General features: G+C 43.1%; 1 protein-coding gene across 2 annotated transcripts in view; it reads left to right on the top strand.

Moving 5' to 3' along the window:
- Positions 1-3678: 3678 nt before the first annotated feature.
- Positions 3679-15999, top strand: part of MYO1D (myosin ID) — a 377798-nt gene continuing 365477 nt past the window's right edge. For both annotated transcript variants that reach the window (XM_005583409.4, XM_065532339.2), the window contains exon 1: positions 3679-4051. In XM_005583409.4, the coding sequence (XP_005583466.1) occupies positions 3957-4051 (95 nt within the window). In that variant the 5' untranslated portion in view covers positions 3679-3956. The remainder of the gene's footprint in view (positions 4052-15999) is intronic.

Below are 15999 nucleotides of genomic sequence, written 5' to 3'. Positions count from 1 at the left end.
GCCCCGTTTCTACTAAAAATACAAAAATTAGCCGAGCATGGTGGCACACGCCTGTAGTCCCAGCTACAGGAGGCTGAGGCAGGAGACTCGCTTGAACCCTGGAGGTAGAGGTTGCAGTGAGCCAAGATCATGTCACTGCACTCCAGCCTGGGTGACACAGTGAGACTCTGTCTCAAAATAAATAAATAAATAAATAAATAAATAAATAAATTAAATAAAATAAATTTCAAACTAATTTCAAAGTTACAGAAAAGTTGTGAGGATAGTACAAAAGAAAATCCCCTCAAAAGTCCCATATATTTTTAACGACTTTACCAGTTGTTAGTATTTTGCATCATTTGTTTTAATCATTTATATGTCTACCAACATATATCCATACCCTCCTTCCACCTCCTCATCTCCTTATTATTATTTTTATTATTCTTGCCAAACAGTTTGAGACATCATTTTACTCCTAAATACTTTAGCAGATATCTGCTAGAAACAAGGACATTATCTTGCAGAATCCCAGTAAAATGATCAAGTTCAGAAAAACTAACATTGATACTATTCTACTATCTAACATCGAGTCCATATTTGAATTTCACCAATTATCCCAATAATGTCCTTTACACTTTTCTGGTTGGAGATCCAGTCCAGAATCACACATTGCCTTTAACTGTGATGTGCCTCAGCCTCTTTGTCTTTCACACCATTGATATTTTTGAAGAATACAGGTCAATTGTTTTGTAGGATGTCCCTTAATGTGAGTTTGTTTGATGTTTCTTCATGATTAGATTCCATTTATGTATTTTTAGCAGGTCAATGATACGTGTCTTTTTCAGGAGATCACATCAGGAGGCTCATGGTGTCTGTGCGTCTCATGATTGGGGATATAAACTTATTTGTTTTATTTTTAGTATATTTTAAACTGTAACAAAAACATGCATCTCCAAATGTGTTTCTACTCAAATTTTGTCACAGCGAACGTGCATAATGAGCTAATCTGCTCTAGGTTACCTCGATTGAATACAGACCTCAGCATTCTGTCTCTCCTGCCAGCTTTGCATATACCTGAACTTTGCTCAAGTGTGCCATTGATTAATAAGGTTGTAACTGCACATTGGCCTAGAAATGCTGAATGTAAAGTTGTATGGGTAACAAATTACTGTGTAGTTATACAAACCAGAATTTCCTTGACACTGTACAATAAAAACAACATACAAAAGTAAACTGGAATCCTGAGGCTAATAGTGAGCCCCATTGAAAGATTTGGGTTCATCAAGAGAGCATCAATGCCTAATTTTACATTAATTTGGACTTAAACAAGAAATTAATAAAATACCCTTTGCATATGTTTTATATGTGTTTTATATGTTGGGTTCCTATATAAGATGTTGATTAAAATCAGGATCTCTTACTTTGGCCATTTGGAAACCACATTGTATCCCACCATAGCTCCTACCCACTGTACAATTTCTGCAACCCTCTCAGTCTGCAAGCCTTGATGTTTCTTTTCCTGGAACCTGGAATTTTGCCCTAATTTTTAACACCCACAAGGGCTCAGGGAACACACACATGTAATTTACCAATAGGTTTTGGGGTGTGGTCCCTGGATACTCCAAAGTCACACAGTTCGAGATTTCTTTCTTTCCGTTTTGAAGTTCAGTTCTGCTTATGTTTAAACATGCCAATACAAACATTAGGAATACAGCCATACCCTATGCAATAACCTACTTAGCCACTGACCGACATCTCCACAAATGACCCAACCATAGGTCAGTCCTACCTTATTCCAGAGCTTTTATTCCACGAATGAGGACACTGAGATCCAGACAGGTGGATCTCCTCCTTCTGAAGGACAGCTGCTAACGTAGTCAGATGCAGCCCAGCTCTGCTGGTGCCAGGGTTTGGGGTGGTTTTCTGATGTCAAAGGCAGTCCCTCAGGAGGTGACAAAGCCACTTTCCTTTCTCTTGGCAAGCGTGGGTGGCTGGCAGCTGAAGCAGGCCTTGGGCAAGGTCCTTCAGTCTGGTTTACTCATCTCAAACTCACGCAGAGTTGAAGCCCAGCCAGGTCCTTGGAGGCCTCTAGATTTCCTAGTAGATTTTGTAATAGAAGATGTCCTAACAGAAACACAGGACTGAATAAATGTAGATACCTTAGAAAGTCATTTATTTAAAAAAATAGCTGGGCATGGTATCATACACCTGTAGTCCTAGCTGCTCGGGAGGTTGAGGCTGGAGGATTGCTTGAGCCCAGGAGTTTGAGGTTGCAGTGAGCTGTGATTTCACCATTGCACTCCAGCCTGGGTGACAGAGGGATAATTTGTCTCTAGAAAAAGAAAAAAAAAAAAAAAAAGAAAAGAAAGTCATTTGTAGTATATTTTCCTTGGGAAAACTCATTCTAAGTTCAAAAACAATTTTCCAAGCTCAACCAATGTGTCAATAAATTGGAGACTACTTACAACTCACTTCATTCCATTGAACCAATATGGATTTCATATTTATATATGCAAAGTAGTACAATAGCTATTTGGTGGATGCCCAAAGGATGGTCCCATGCTCAAGTCATCTGCAATAATCCTGGAGAGATGATACATAGATATATTAAAAACTTAATAATCATACAAGGTCATGTCTGATGACATGCTCGGATGAGTGGAAGAGAAAATGGGCCATTGGAGATTGGAGGTAGTCAGACGTGGTTGAACGCTGCGGCTCCTAAGTCAAATGACCTGCGTAAAACCGCAGCTGCTCCACTTCCTAGTCGTGTGGAAAGTTTGTTAAAAGTTCTCTAAGGCGCTGAGAACAACTCTGGGCATTTTTGGTGCCTCCAAAATGTTAGCCATTATTATTATCTTTCAGTCTGTGCTTGAACCACCACTTCAAAAATGGGCAGGGTGTGAGTAGAGAGGCGGGAGTGGGTTTTGGAGCAGGGTGACAGAATCATACTGAATTGTCCTCGCGAAAAGCTCCACGAACTACTTTTCTTTTTTATTTATTTATTTATTTATTTTTTATTATTATTATACTTTAAGTTCTAGGGTACATGTGCATAACGTGCAGGTTTGTTACATATGTATACTTGTGCCATGTTGCTGTGCTGCACCCATCAACTCGTCAGCACCCATCGACTCGTCATTTACATCAGGTATAACTCCCAATGCAATCCCTTCCCCCTCCCCCCTCCCCATGATAGGCCCCGGTGTGTGATGTTCCCCTTCCCGAGTCCAAGTGATCTCATTGTTCAGTTCCCACCTATGAGTGAGAACATGCGGTGTTTGGTTTTCTGTTCTTGTGATAGTTTGCTAAGAATGATGGTTTCCAGCTGCATCCATGTCCCTACAAAGGACACAAACTCATCCTTTTTTATGGCTGCATAGTATTCCATGGTGTATATGTGCCACCTTTTCTAACTTTGTTGGCAGCTACCAAGTGTGCGCGGCAGGCGGCCATCCTCTTGGCCGCCTGAGATCCCAGCGCCTGTCCCCAGGGGGCGCTGCCGCCCAGCTGCCGCCGCCCGGCCCAGCGCGCGTCCCCGCCGCCCACCCGCGCGTGCGCGCCGCCCAGGTGAAGAGGCGGTGGCCAGGGCCGCGGCTGGGGCGGGCTCCTCAGTGGGCCAGGCGGGGCGGAGTCGGGAGGCCTGGGCGGGGCGGAGCCGGGGCGAGCCCCAGGCCGGAGGCGGGACCAGCCGCCGCCGTCTCTGTCTCGGTGTCCCGGCCCCTACAGCGCCCGGCAGCCGCGGCGGGAGGAGCGGAAACTGCCGGGTGCGTCCCGTACGGAGCCGCGCCGGCCAAGAAGGCGCCGAGGAGCAGCGGGGCGGCCTCCGTCCGGCCCGGACCCGCCGAGCGGCGTGCGCGCCCCCTCCCCGTAGCCTCACGGCGAGGCCTCGCCCCGGCCCCTCCCGAGCACATCGCGGGCCCCCGGAGCGGCCCCGGCGGCCCGAGCGCGCCCACCTGAGTCCCCGCGCCGGCGCCATGGCGGAGCAGGAGAGCCTGGAGTTCGGCAAGGCGGACTTCGTGCTGATGGACACCGTCTCCATGCCCGAGTTCATGGCCAACCTCAGGCTCAGGTGAGGGCGGAGCGGCCGCGCGCAGGGGCGCGAGGCTGCGCTTTCCCGAGAGGGGGCGCCTCCGGGCGAGGCCGGATCCGGGGTGTCGGGGGGCGCCCAAGCTCCAGGGATGGAGGGGCGGCCGGGCTGCCGTGTCCGGGGGTCTGCCGAGCTCCGCAGCTGCGCTTTCCCGAGAGCGGACGCCCCTGGGGTGCGGCCGCTTTGGGGTGCGGGGGGCGTGTCGAGCTCAAGGGCCGGGCTTCCCTGAGAGGGGAGCCCTGGGCGCTGTCCTGGGTTTGGGTGCAGGGGGTGTGCCGCGCGGAGGGCGCACTTCCCCGCGCCAGGTGAGGGATGTGGACGGGCCGGTGACCTCGTGGAAACTGAAGGGAAATAACCTGAGCGAGAGTTGCGGTGGCCCCGAAGGCCCTAGGAGGACTCAGGGTTATTTTAGAGAGAGGCTGGCGTCTCGTCCCGGCTTTACACTTGCTTCTTTTCTTTCTTTCTTCGCCACCCCCCCGCCCCGCCTTTTTTTTTTTCTCCTGGCGTAGTTCCATCCTGTCATTCAGGATGCTATGGAGTGATCCCCGAGCTGTCTGTTCCGGGACACTGGCTATTTTTTTAGTTACTCTCTAAACGTAATTAGACACGTTTCCAGACATCGAAGAGACTGGTGTACTTGCCAGTGCCAAGATAAACTGTCTGAATTTGACAAGACGTTCATGGCTTTGGTTTTTTTCAAGGAGTTAGTGGATGGAGCCCTTGTGTTACTGACATCCTTGAGAACGTAGTCACAACTCATCGCCCCAAAATGGGCTTCCAAGATGTGAATTTGTTTTAGAAAGCCCTTTACATGGGATTATTTCACCCTTGATAGAGTAATATGTAAACAGTTTTAGTTTGACTTAAACGTTAAAGTAAGTGGAGTTTCAAAATAGCTGAGTTTTGGTGTGCGTGTATGTGTTTCCCTGCAAGCTTTGGCTCCATTTCTTCTAAGGTTTATAGCTAAACATCACTCCTTAAACTTATAAAATGGAAAATCATAATCTAGGCTTGGGTGCTTAACCCTACTTGCAGTTTTAACTACCTCTGTCAATCCAGTTGACAGGGGTCAATCAGATTTATTACATACCAGCATAATGATAGGATGTTACATTTCTGATCAAGTTTTGGATGCACAACTTTTATAGAAATCACCTCAAATATTAATCAAAGTGACATACTTCTACATCAGCTATAACCAATACCCATTATCATAGTGATTAAGAGTCTGATTGTTGAGATTAAAATTCTAGTTCTACTACATTTTTGCTGTGATTTTTGAGCAAGTTACTTAACCTCTCTGTGCCTCAGTCTTCTTGTCTGTAGGATTGGGTTTGTCCTGAGGGTTAAATGAATTATTAATAATATGTGTTTGTAACTTCAAAGATTAGTGCCTGGCAAATCCATATTAGCAAAACTGTTTTAAGTTTTCCCAAGTGCACGTAAAATAGATAAAGGGGTAAGTTACATAGCAATTTCATAGATTAAGGTTGTTTTAAATTAAGAGATTCTACTCCCCTGCCCCCAGGAAATAAGTTGTGTGCTTTGAGAAATGCCTTTATAATTTTGTCACTCTTGGCTTATAATCATTTCAGATTTTCAGACATTGGTACATTTATTATGTACATATTGTATACAAGACACTAGTAATAGTTGAATATGGAGCCATTCATTTTAACCTCCATCTGTCACCTCCAGCAAATACATGACCTCAGCCAGAGCTTTTGCAGAATTTTCAGAATTTGAAATTGAAGGCATAGAGTCTAACAGGGCTACATTAGTTTGTAGGACTACTCCTCTGCAATAGAATTGAAACTCATGTGGTTTTTTAATAAGTAAATTGAGGGAAGGCACTTAGAATTTCTGCTTTTTTTTTTTCCTAAAGCATTAAGTCTCTTAAGTGTGAGGTTTGAATCTCAAGATAGATTACTAAGGTGAGGCTAACAACTCCTATGTGTAGAGAAGAGAATGCTGCAATTTTTTAATACTTATATTTTTTAGAGATGGGGTCTTGCTATGTTGACCAGACTGTTCTTGAATTTCTGGCCTCAAGCAATCCTCCCATCTTGGCCTCCCAAAGCACTAGGATTATAGGTGTGAGCCACAACGCCCAGCTGAATACTGCAATTTAATTCTACTGTGTGCAAGGTACTCTAGGAGATAAGCTAGGAGGATCCAAAGAACTACAAGATGTGCTCCTTACCTCTCAAAGGGGCGAATCTCAATGAAGACGTGGAGAAAGGTGGAATTTTCTAGGGGGTGATTTAAAGAATAGTTTAAGAAAACAACATCAGGAGGCTGAGACAGGAGGATTGTGTCAGTCCAGGAGTTCAAAGCTGCCATAAGCAGCTTTGATCACACCGCTGTACTCCAGCCTGTATAATAGAGCATGACCCTGTCTCTTAGAAGAAAAAGGAGAGAGAGAGAGAGAGAGAGAGAGGGGGAGAGAGAGAGAGAGAGAGAGAGAGAGAGAAAGGAAGGAAGGAAAGAAAAGAAAAGAGAAAGAAAGGAAAAGAAAGAGAAGATAAAAGCCTTATAAAGCTTAGGTGATTATTTGTCAAGTGATTATATAAATTGTTCTGTAAGTTCAGAAGAGAGAGAGATGCCTTAGATTGACTCCAAAACACCTTATAGAGGAAGAGAGGAGTTGAGCTGAGTTCCAAAGGGTGGGTAAGATTTGTAAAGCTAGACACGTGGCTGGAGAGCATTCCAGGTGGTTTAAGCAGCATGAGCAGGGGTTGGCGGCATGAAAGCTGACTCTGGGTGACAGTGAATAAGCTAAGTTGTTTGGAAGGGAAGGGGTTGGTGTTATGGAGATGTGGGAGGAATCACCAGCTCTCCACATGGCCAGTGGCTAAGGCCCAGGTTTTTAGGTCTACCTTTATACCCAATCTCCACATCATTCAAGATCCTGGGTGTACAGATGTATATGTATTTGTACATATCTCATCTGTGTGTCCTTGATGACTCTGAGAATTGGCTGTGGTTCTCATCATACAGATCAGTGATTATTCGTGACTTACTTATAAATTAAAGTAGTTGGTTCACTGTAGTCATAAACACATTGCCAGCAAAGGGTAGCACCCTTACCCTCCTCTCAAACTATAAATTCTGGCCCAGACAGAAAGCCGTCCTCTCTTTCCTTTCACTTTGCAGAAGGTGACCAGAAACCCACCACTGCATAATCCAGATGCTATTCTGTGATGCTGAAGTGTTTTTGTCTCCTGGAATATTGGTGGTTGGGCACATGTCTGGTTGTACATAGCTGAAATTGAACGTGTTTGGTCCATTGGTGGATATGGGTATGTGAGTGAAATTCCTATGTGTGCTTATACCTCATGACTCCTGCCCTCCCAAGCTGCAGTTCCTGCTCTTACTCCCCAGTCTGGAATGTCCTGTCCTCCCTTCCCACCTGGCTCTTCTGCAAGGCCTGTTTCCTTCCTTTAAGGCGTGTAATAGTCAAGCACTCAAGGCTGCAGGTGCTTCATGGGTCTGTGTTTTCTCAATAGCAGCACCTAGCGCAATGCTGGGTACAGAGTACCTTCCTTTGTGGCAACTTTTTTTTGAAGAGGGAAAAAAAAGTTACTTTTTTTTTTTAAGCTTACGTGGCATTGTCCTTTTAGAATTATCTTCTTCTTTTGCTATTAATCTGGCCTTCTTTTTCCCTCTTGGAGCTAAAGCTTGATTTTTAGACAACTGCCACAATTGACGGAATTTTCTCCTACCATTTTTACTTTAAAAAATTGACCTAGATATGTGTCTGGATGGGGCAAGAGTAAAAGAGTGATGTGGATTAGTGCGAGTTAGGATATCTGAGAAGGAGCTTCAACTTATATTTCTTGCTTTATAACAAAACCTGCTTGTATTGTGAGGGCTCCTTCTTTCCCTCCCAGAAGTCTCTTGTTGGGGGATATTTCTTTTGCCTTTTTGGTGGAGGTGGTGGTGATAAGTTCCTCATTCCAGTTTCCAAGGATCTCTGCCCAGGAGTAAGACTCCTGTATGAGTCCTGCCTGCTTCCATGGTCAGGAGCAGCTCCTGCCAGCAACCCTGATGACCAGTTGAAGCCCAAACCACAGCATCCCTGTCCTACCATGTTCTGCTTTCTCTGTAGCCACTTCGTTTTTAGATGTGGAGCTCGTTGGTTCCTTTTCTCCTTGCTTGGACCATTCTTATACATGAGTTCTTCCAGCATTAACATCAGCTTTGCATCCTCCCTCTGAAAGTCCTGCCAGGGCAAGCTGCTTGCATCTTCTCAGTGTGCTCCTTACTCTGCACACTCCTCACTCTCAGTTAGCCATGTGCATGAAAGGAAGAATACAGGCTACTTGCTCAGCAGTGGACTTGAGCCGTGGACGGTGTCCTTGACAGAAATGCTTTCCATTTTATAGGACAATGAAATATACGTTAGGCTTCCAGAGGTCCAGTTTCTTAACTTGCTTTGTTATTGGTTCCTGTTTTGAGAATAAAGCATCTATTCAGCCTTATATCTTGGCTTCTCAGAAAGTTAATTTTTCCCCCTCTCTTTTCTTAATGGGTTTTGTCTTCCATAAAAGGAATCATTTGAAGCACTGTGCGTGCCAAAGCTCCATGCAACTCCTCATTTTTAACCTAACACAGCATGTATTTTGTACCTTTGCTTAGGCCTGTGATTTTCAGCCTTGTCACTAGTGACATTTTAGACTTTTGTAGGGGCTGTCCTGTGTGTTATAGGATGTTTAGCAGCATCTCTGGCCTCTATTCACCAGATGTCAACAACTCCACTCCTCTTTCGTTTATGACAACCAAAAATGTCTCTAGACATTGACACAAGTCCTTGGAGGAGGGGTTGTGTGTGGGTGGGTGTGTTTGTGCTCACATACATGCAATATTGTCCCTAGCTGCGAGCCACTGACCCTTACTGTTTTCACCCCCTGGAATGTCCTCCTTTCATCATCTCTGCCCTCATTCTCTGCCTGCCATACTCTTACTCATCCTTCAAGACCGGATGTGAGAAATCTTTCCCAATCCCCCAAAACAGGTCAATGTCACGTTCTCATGTGCTCTCAGGATACGTGGACGTTTATTTGTAACGGAGAAGTTATCATATTCATAGGTTGCTTCCTCATCAACCTATGGAATCATCAAAGGCAGATAGCCTGTTCAGAGGTAGATCCAGGTTTTCTGGTGCTTTGAAACTCATAATGCTTGGGGGCAATCACCTTTAAGAAAAACAATGTAAATCATGAATGCAGAATTAGATGCAAGGCTTTGGAAGGGGAAGGTGCAAGTGAGTGACTGTGAAGCAAACCTACCTTTAATGCTTTTGTGTTTTCTGTGATGCTACAGAATTTGCCCTCCCCCATGTTTAATACATCTTAAAATGAATTAACTGAGTACTCAAATGTTGGCTCATTGTTCTTCAACCAGTGGAATTCTTTCTTTCTTTTTTTTTTTTCTTTCACATACAATCTTCTCAAAATATTGTACTTTAATAGAACTTAACTATGTTTTGGGGCAGTGAGTTATAGATTAGAAGAAAGACAGGAAACAGACACACACACACTCACCACACCACCCCTGTATTCTTTCTCTGTGGCTGTTTGGTCGTTTGGAAAATTTGGTGGGACAAAGGGTTTCTCTTGCTTGCCAGGGGAAAAAAAAACCATAGATACCCTGGGTGGTCTTCAAGTAAATGTAAACCTGCCATTGGTTCAGGCCTCTAGTTAGAAATAGCTCTAGTTAGATTTATAGGAGAGGTGAATGGCACACTAAATCTTTTTGGCTTCCATGTGAAATTCTTTGGCAACCTCTTTTGAAGGCCTTTGGAAAAGGACAGTTTGCTCTCTGCCTGTTTTGTACATTGGCTTCATATTGGGACAAAAATGGGAATTTGGGTTTTGGAGCTGCCATTTGGAGTGAATCACCCTGCCGCCTGGTTTCCTTTCCTACTTTGTGACAGAGTTCCGAGACTATTTTTATTCAGGGTCATTTCTTGACCCTGGAGACTTCTGCTGAATTTAGTTCCCAAATAGAGCCAGATGTGGGTGGAATCAAGCACTTAGAAGTTGCTACTGGTTCATTTCCTTGCAGGTTCTGATGGGATCTACTTTTGTTTTTCTTTTTTTTTTAGACAAGGTCTCACTCTGTCACCCAGGCTGGAGTGCGATGGCACAATTATGGTTCACTGCAGTCTTGACTTCCCCAGTTCAAGCAACCCTCCTGCTTTAGCCTTCTGAGTAGCTGGGACACACACCACCAAGCCTAGCTCATTTTTTTTTTTTTTTTTTTTTTTTGTATTTGAGAACTACTTTTACATTAAAGAGATACACTTTGGCTTTTTGCTTAACTTTGAGACAAAAATGTTGAATCTGACATAGGTAGAAATGTGTTTACTTAGTGACCTCCGTGTTAGCTCTATGTGGAGAGTTGTTCGTTGACATTCTCACCTAAGTCTGAGTCAGCTAAGCAAAATGGACACTATCTCTAGGAGAGGTCCCATTTAAAGAGAATTCTTTAATACCCATTTGTGGTGCTGCCACTGGAACTGGTTTGGGTCATTGTATTATTGCCCAGCCACTGCCAAGTCGGGGAACTTTACCGTCAGCAGTGGCTCCAGCTCCACTGGGTTGATTACCTGTTCATGAGCCTCACCGACATGGCCTATAAAAACGCCAACTATATTCATCGATGGGGTCAGAGGGAAACAGCATTTTAAAATATAAATTGTATGTCTCTCCTTTATCATTTATTAGATGCCTTGATTTAGATGACAGTTTTATTTCCTGTAAGAAGCAGGTTTCTTTCAGTTCAACTACAATGTAATTACTGGCTAGATCTCTCTTCTGAGACAGGGCCTCCCTATGTTGCCCAGGCTAGGGTGCAGTGGTGCGATCTTGGCTCACTGCAACCTCTGCCTCCCGGGTTCAAGCGATTCTCATGCCTCAGCCTCCCTAATGACTGGTATTACAGGCACGTAGTACCACTCCCAGCTAATTTTTTGTGTATGTTTTTAGTAGAGATGGGGTTTCGCTCTGTTGGTCAGGCTGGTCTCAAACTCCTGAGCTCAAGTGATCCACCTGCCTCGGCCTTCCAAAGTTCTGAGATTAGAGGCATGAGCCACTGCACCCGGTCAAGATCTCTTGAATAGAACAATGTTTTCCAAACTTTAGTTTTGAGCATTTATGGGAAAAAGAGAAGCAAAAGTATGCTTCCAATAGGGAGTCACAGAAAGAGCACAGGCTCTGAGACTAAGTGACCAAGTTCAAATCTCAGCTTCACTTTTATTCCTGTTAGCATGGGCTTCCCTAAGCCTCATTTCCTTATATGTAAAATGATCACCTTTCAGGGTTATTGAGATGAAATCACATGTGCAGCAAGTGCCTTGTATAGAATTCTCACTCAGCTAATGCTGACTCTCCCTGAATCCTTCCCAAATGGCCTCACCTCCCTACCCTGACCCCATAACTGCTAGAGAACTAGATATTTTCATGTCTTCCGTGTCATTTCTTCCTCCCTCATTAAGACAAATTTGTTTGTTTTGATTTTGTTTGCGGGGGGCAAGGATGAAACTTTGCAATGGCGCAAACTAGGGAATTCACATTACCTAGCAGAGAGTGCAAGAACACCGGAAATAGACAAATCTGGACCTTAATCTTGTCTTTGTTCATCTGCTACCACCTGTGTGACCTTGGACAAGTGACTTAGCTTTTTTGAGCCTCAGTTTTTTCATCTATAAAGATGATGTGTTCTTGTGAAATTATAGCACATTTAAAACATGTGTCAAATACCTATGGTGGTGGCTGAAGCATAGTAGATACTCAGTAGGTGCCCCCTGTCTCTGCTCCATTCCCTGGTCCAGCCCTGTGCACCAAAAATGCCCTTGCTATTCCCAATTCGCTCTGTAACTACCACCCTATGCATTCTCATAATCACGTTCCCTCCAGGTATCACTATTTAATTTCTGGAAATTGTTTTAAACTCTTTGGAAAATGAAATCTATTCATATTTAAGAGATTTCTAAACTATTTTATTCTGCATGTCACTGTTCTCAGCCTTCACGAAGGTTTGTAACATTTAGGCACTATTGCCAGGTAACAGACTTTAAGCCTAGAGTTGTTTTTTTTTTTTTTAATCTGTAACTAATTTCTTCATTCATCTCTAGACCCTATATATGTTATTTTTGTGTTATTATTTGTGTTATTATATGTGTTTCATATAATCTCCTGGTATTAAAGCTAGCAACTACTTGAATTCTTTTTTTTTTTTTTTTGAGATGGAGTCTTGCTCTGTCACCCAGGCTGGAGTGCAGTGGTGCGATCTTGGCTCACTGCAACCTCCATCTCCTGGGTTCAAGCAATTCTCCTACCTCAGCCTCCCAAGTAGCTGGGATTACAGGCACCTGCCACCTATGCCCAGCTGATTTTTGCATTTTTAGTAGAGACAGGATTTCACCACGTTGGCCAGGCTGGTCTCCAAATTCTGACCTCAGGTGATCCGCCCGCCTTACCCTCCCAAAGTGTTGGGATTACAGGCATGAGTCACCGTGCCTGGCCAACTACTTGAATTCTGAAAGTGTGCTTAGTGCCGGGTTGGGTACTTTGGTGGGGGTTACTTTTAATAAAGTTACTCTTTGAGAGATAATTTAATTGGGAGTAAGAGATACATTAATAAATGGATCAATATAAAGTGAAATATGATTGAGCTCAAATGAATAGCGCAGACAAGTCTTTTTTTTTTTTTTTTTTTTTTGAGACAGTCTCACACTGTCACCTGGGCTGGAGTGCAGTGGCACAATCTCAGCTTACTGCAACCTCTGCCTCCTGCGTTCAAGCAATTCTCCTGCCTCAGCCTCCCGAGTAGCTGGGATTACAGGCACCCACCACCACAGTCAGCTAATTTTTGTATTTTTAATAGAGATGGGGTTTCACCATGTTGGCCAGGCTGGTCTCAAACACCTGACCTCATGATTCACCCGTCAGCCTCCCAAGACAATCCATTCTTTTAAGGGCTTCCTACAGAGAAGGAATCATATCACATTTTTAGAAAAGAGAACTGATGACAATATAATTAAAAGCTGTATGTATGTACTATATTAGGAGGGAATTCGGGAAAAGAAAAAATGGCATTGGGAGTAGGTAAAAAATGCCCTATGGAAGAGGTAGAATGTCAGCAGACCCTTGTTGAAGTATTTGGAAACAGCCCTTTCTCCCCCTGCCCTATGGCCTGAGCCATCCTGGCCTTCTTTTCTTCTCTCTCCACTCACTTTAAGCATGCGTGGGCTGGCTGTGCTGCTAGCCAGCCTCCATTGCTCAAAAATATTTTCCCCCACATTGTCTGCACTTCTTTCATTCTTGTCTTATGCTGCCCCAAATTCTCCCAACTAGAGATTGAGTTAGGTTGATAAGAATCCTCTTAGAAAGTCAAATACTTCTAATGCAGCACAAGTACATTAGTGTAAATCTGCTCAGTCTGGTTAATTTCTTTCTCATGCCTCAGTGGCATCAGTTAGAATAAGGAATAGAGAATTTCATTTTTGAGAAATAATTTTACAGTATGTTACTGTTCAGGGATATGGCAGACCTGGGATAGAGAACTGAACCCTTGTGGGAAGGGATGAGCAGCATATAGTATAAGGTTAGTTCATTCTTGGGGAGGCAGGTCCTGATGACAGAGAGGGGAGGGTACCTGATGAAAACTTCGCTCAATTAAAAATTGTGTCTGTGGTTTATCTTTGGATCTAGAAGAGGAAGAGAAGTTATTTTTTCTTTTATTTTATGCTCAATTACAGAACTTACAAGACTCAGCACTCAGTGTGTGTGGTGAATACTGTGGCCTTAACATTTGGGTTAAGGGGACATTAGTGAGGAGCCAGGTGCAATGACCCACACCTGTGGTCCCAGCTACTGGGGAGGCTGAGGCAGGAGGATTGCTCAAGCCCATGGATTTGACACTATGATCACACCTGTGAATAGCCACTGCACTCCAGCCTGGGCAATATAGTGATACTTTGTCTGTAAAAACATAAAAATAAAAAGAGAGACACTAGTGAGCCAGACTATGACTCTAATCATGGCTTTCAGCATTTCTTATTGAAATAGAATGGTCTGCTTTTGGAAAGCAGATCATTTTTTAAGAGAAGGGTTCCAGTAAGTGACTTCAGTTGATGGAGAAGGGAATCGAGAACATCTGCTAGTTCCTCTTGGTATTTTGTCCACCTTCCAGGCTCCTCATTGTCCTAGCCTTGTTCCTGAAGATATCCCAGTTTGTATTCCAGGCACAGCTGCTCACATAGGACTAGTTACAGTTATCCCAGAATGGGATTGCCTTTATTTTCCTACATTTCTGCTCCTTGATACACAATATAGAAATGGATTTCACTTTAATGAGTTTAAAGCATTAACTCTAGTAAAGCCATTTTGCTTTAATAAAAATATTGTTTACTCCTGAACACAGATTTTTCAGAAAGAGCCACAGGCCAGTTCAGGGTTCTAAAAGAACCTCCAGGAATAGATGGATAAACACACTGGGGAACAAACACAGCTTTCCTTTTATTCCTCCTCTCCTCATGTCTCTCACAGTTATATTGTTAAGTCTTGGGAAAAAACCCATTACCACTTACTGTATATTCACAAGGTTCACATATGCAGTAGAAGCAAATGAATTTATCAAAAAAAAAAAAATGGCTTCATCTAAAACAATGAAGCAAACAAATTTCGCCTCTGACCACAAAGTCGTCTTTGAGTAACTTGTACAATAGAGGACCATCTGTAGCGACGTCGGGTGATCCCAAATGGTTCTAGCTCAGACTGTTGCTTGGAGTCCAATATAAAGTCAAGATAAATTTTATAGTCAATTAAAAAAAAGTCAAACCCCATGGAAAAAAACCCAACAATGTATTTGTTTCGGATAAACCCCATCATTAGTCATATTTCAGCTTTGGGTTTTACAGATATTTAGGTCATTTTAAGTTTATTATAAGAATAGTCCTTGATATTGAGGTTGAGTTAACCTGATTCTACCATCTTATCCCATGTTCCTTCTGATTAAGACAAAAACCTATAAATGACTCAAAAAATCTCTAGAATAGTTTAAATGTCAGTGAGTACAACTATTTTTTTTTGTATTGCATTCAACCTTTCCTATCAGTTTATATTTATGTCCTACCTCTACACTCAAAGTTCTAAGGGCAAGACAAAGTCTTATCTCCCAAGGCTTATTCTGAGGCCTTAAGGACAAAATATTTTCACCTCTATCACGGAATAAACAAATAAATGCATAGTACTTCTGCATCTTTGATTCTTGGCTGAACTATGCATTTACTATATTTTATGTATGCTTTTTAATGTATTCTATTTTATGTGTTTATATAATCTGATTTTTCTGTAGTAACTTCAGTTTTTGGTAATACAGGAAAAATGAAATTACAGTTACTCTTGGAAAAAACCACTAAAATAGATTTTGGGCTTTTGTGAAATGGTAGACGTTTCTCTCCTTTTTTTTTTTTTTTTTTCTTCCTCATTTGTAGAACTCAGACATGTGAAGCTTGACATGATACAACAAAGCAGGAAACATTAGTGGCACTGTAATCTTGAGCAGTCTCGTGTTGTTGCTTGCCTTAGTCAGTTAACTACATTTTACCATACTACCAAACTTTTCACAACATTGTGATGCCTTTATATAGCTTTGTGTTATTAGTTGAGTGTTTCTAAGGGACATGCTTTTACACAGCAAATCCAGGGACTAAGCTTGTTTAGATTGGTGGTTTTAAAAAAAAATCTGTATTCTGTGGTGTCCTGGGTCATGGAGGTGCCTGAGGAGCAGTCTTGGATTACAGGTAGAGGTGGAGTAGGGCTTCAGGCCCTGGCACTCTGGTGCTTTTAACAGAGCAGCTCTGCTCCTGCACAGTGGGGTTCCAAGGAATATGTCATTTGGGAAAAAATGCTATCACATTG

The sequence above is a fragment of the Macaca fascicularis genome, chromosome 16 (genome assembly GCF_037993035.2).
Source record: "Macaca fascicularis isolate 582-1 chromosome 16, T2T-MFA8v1.1".
NCBI lineage: Eukaryota > Metazoa > Chordata > Mammalia > Primates > Cercopithecidae > Macaca > Macaca fascicularis.
The sequence above is the reverse complement of the archived record's forward strand: the minus strand, read 5'-3'. Positions and strand labels throughout refer to the sequence as shown.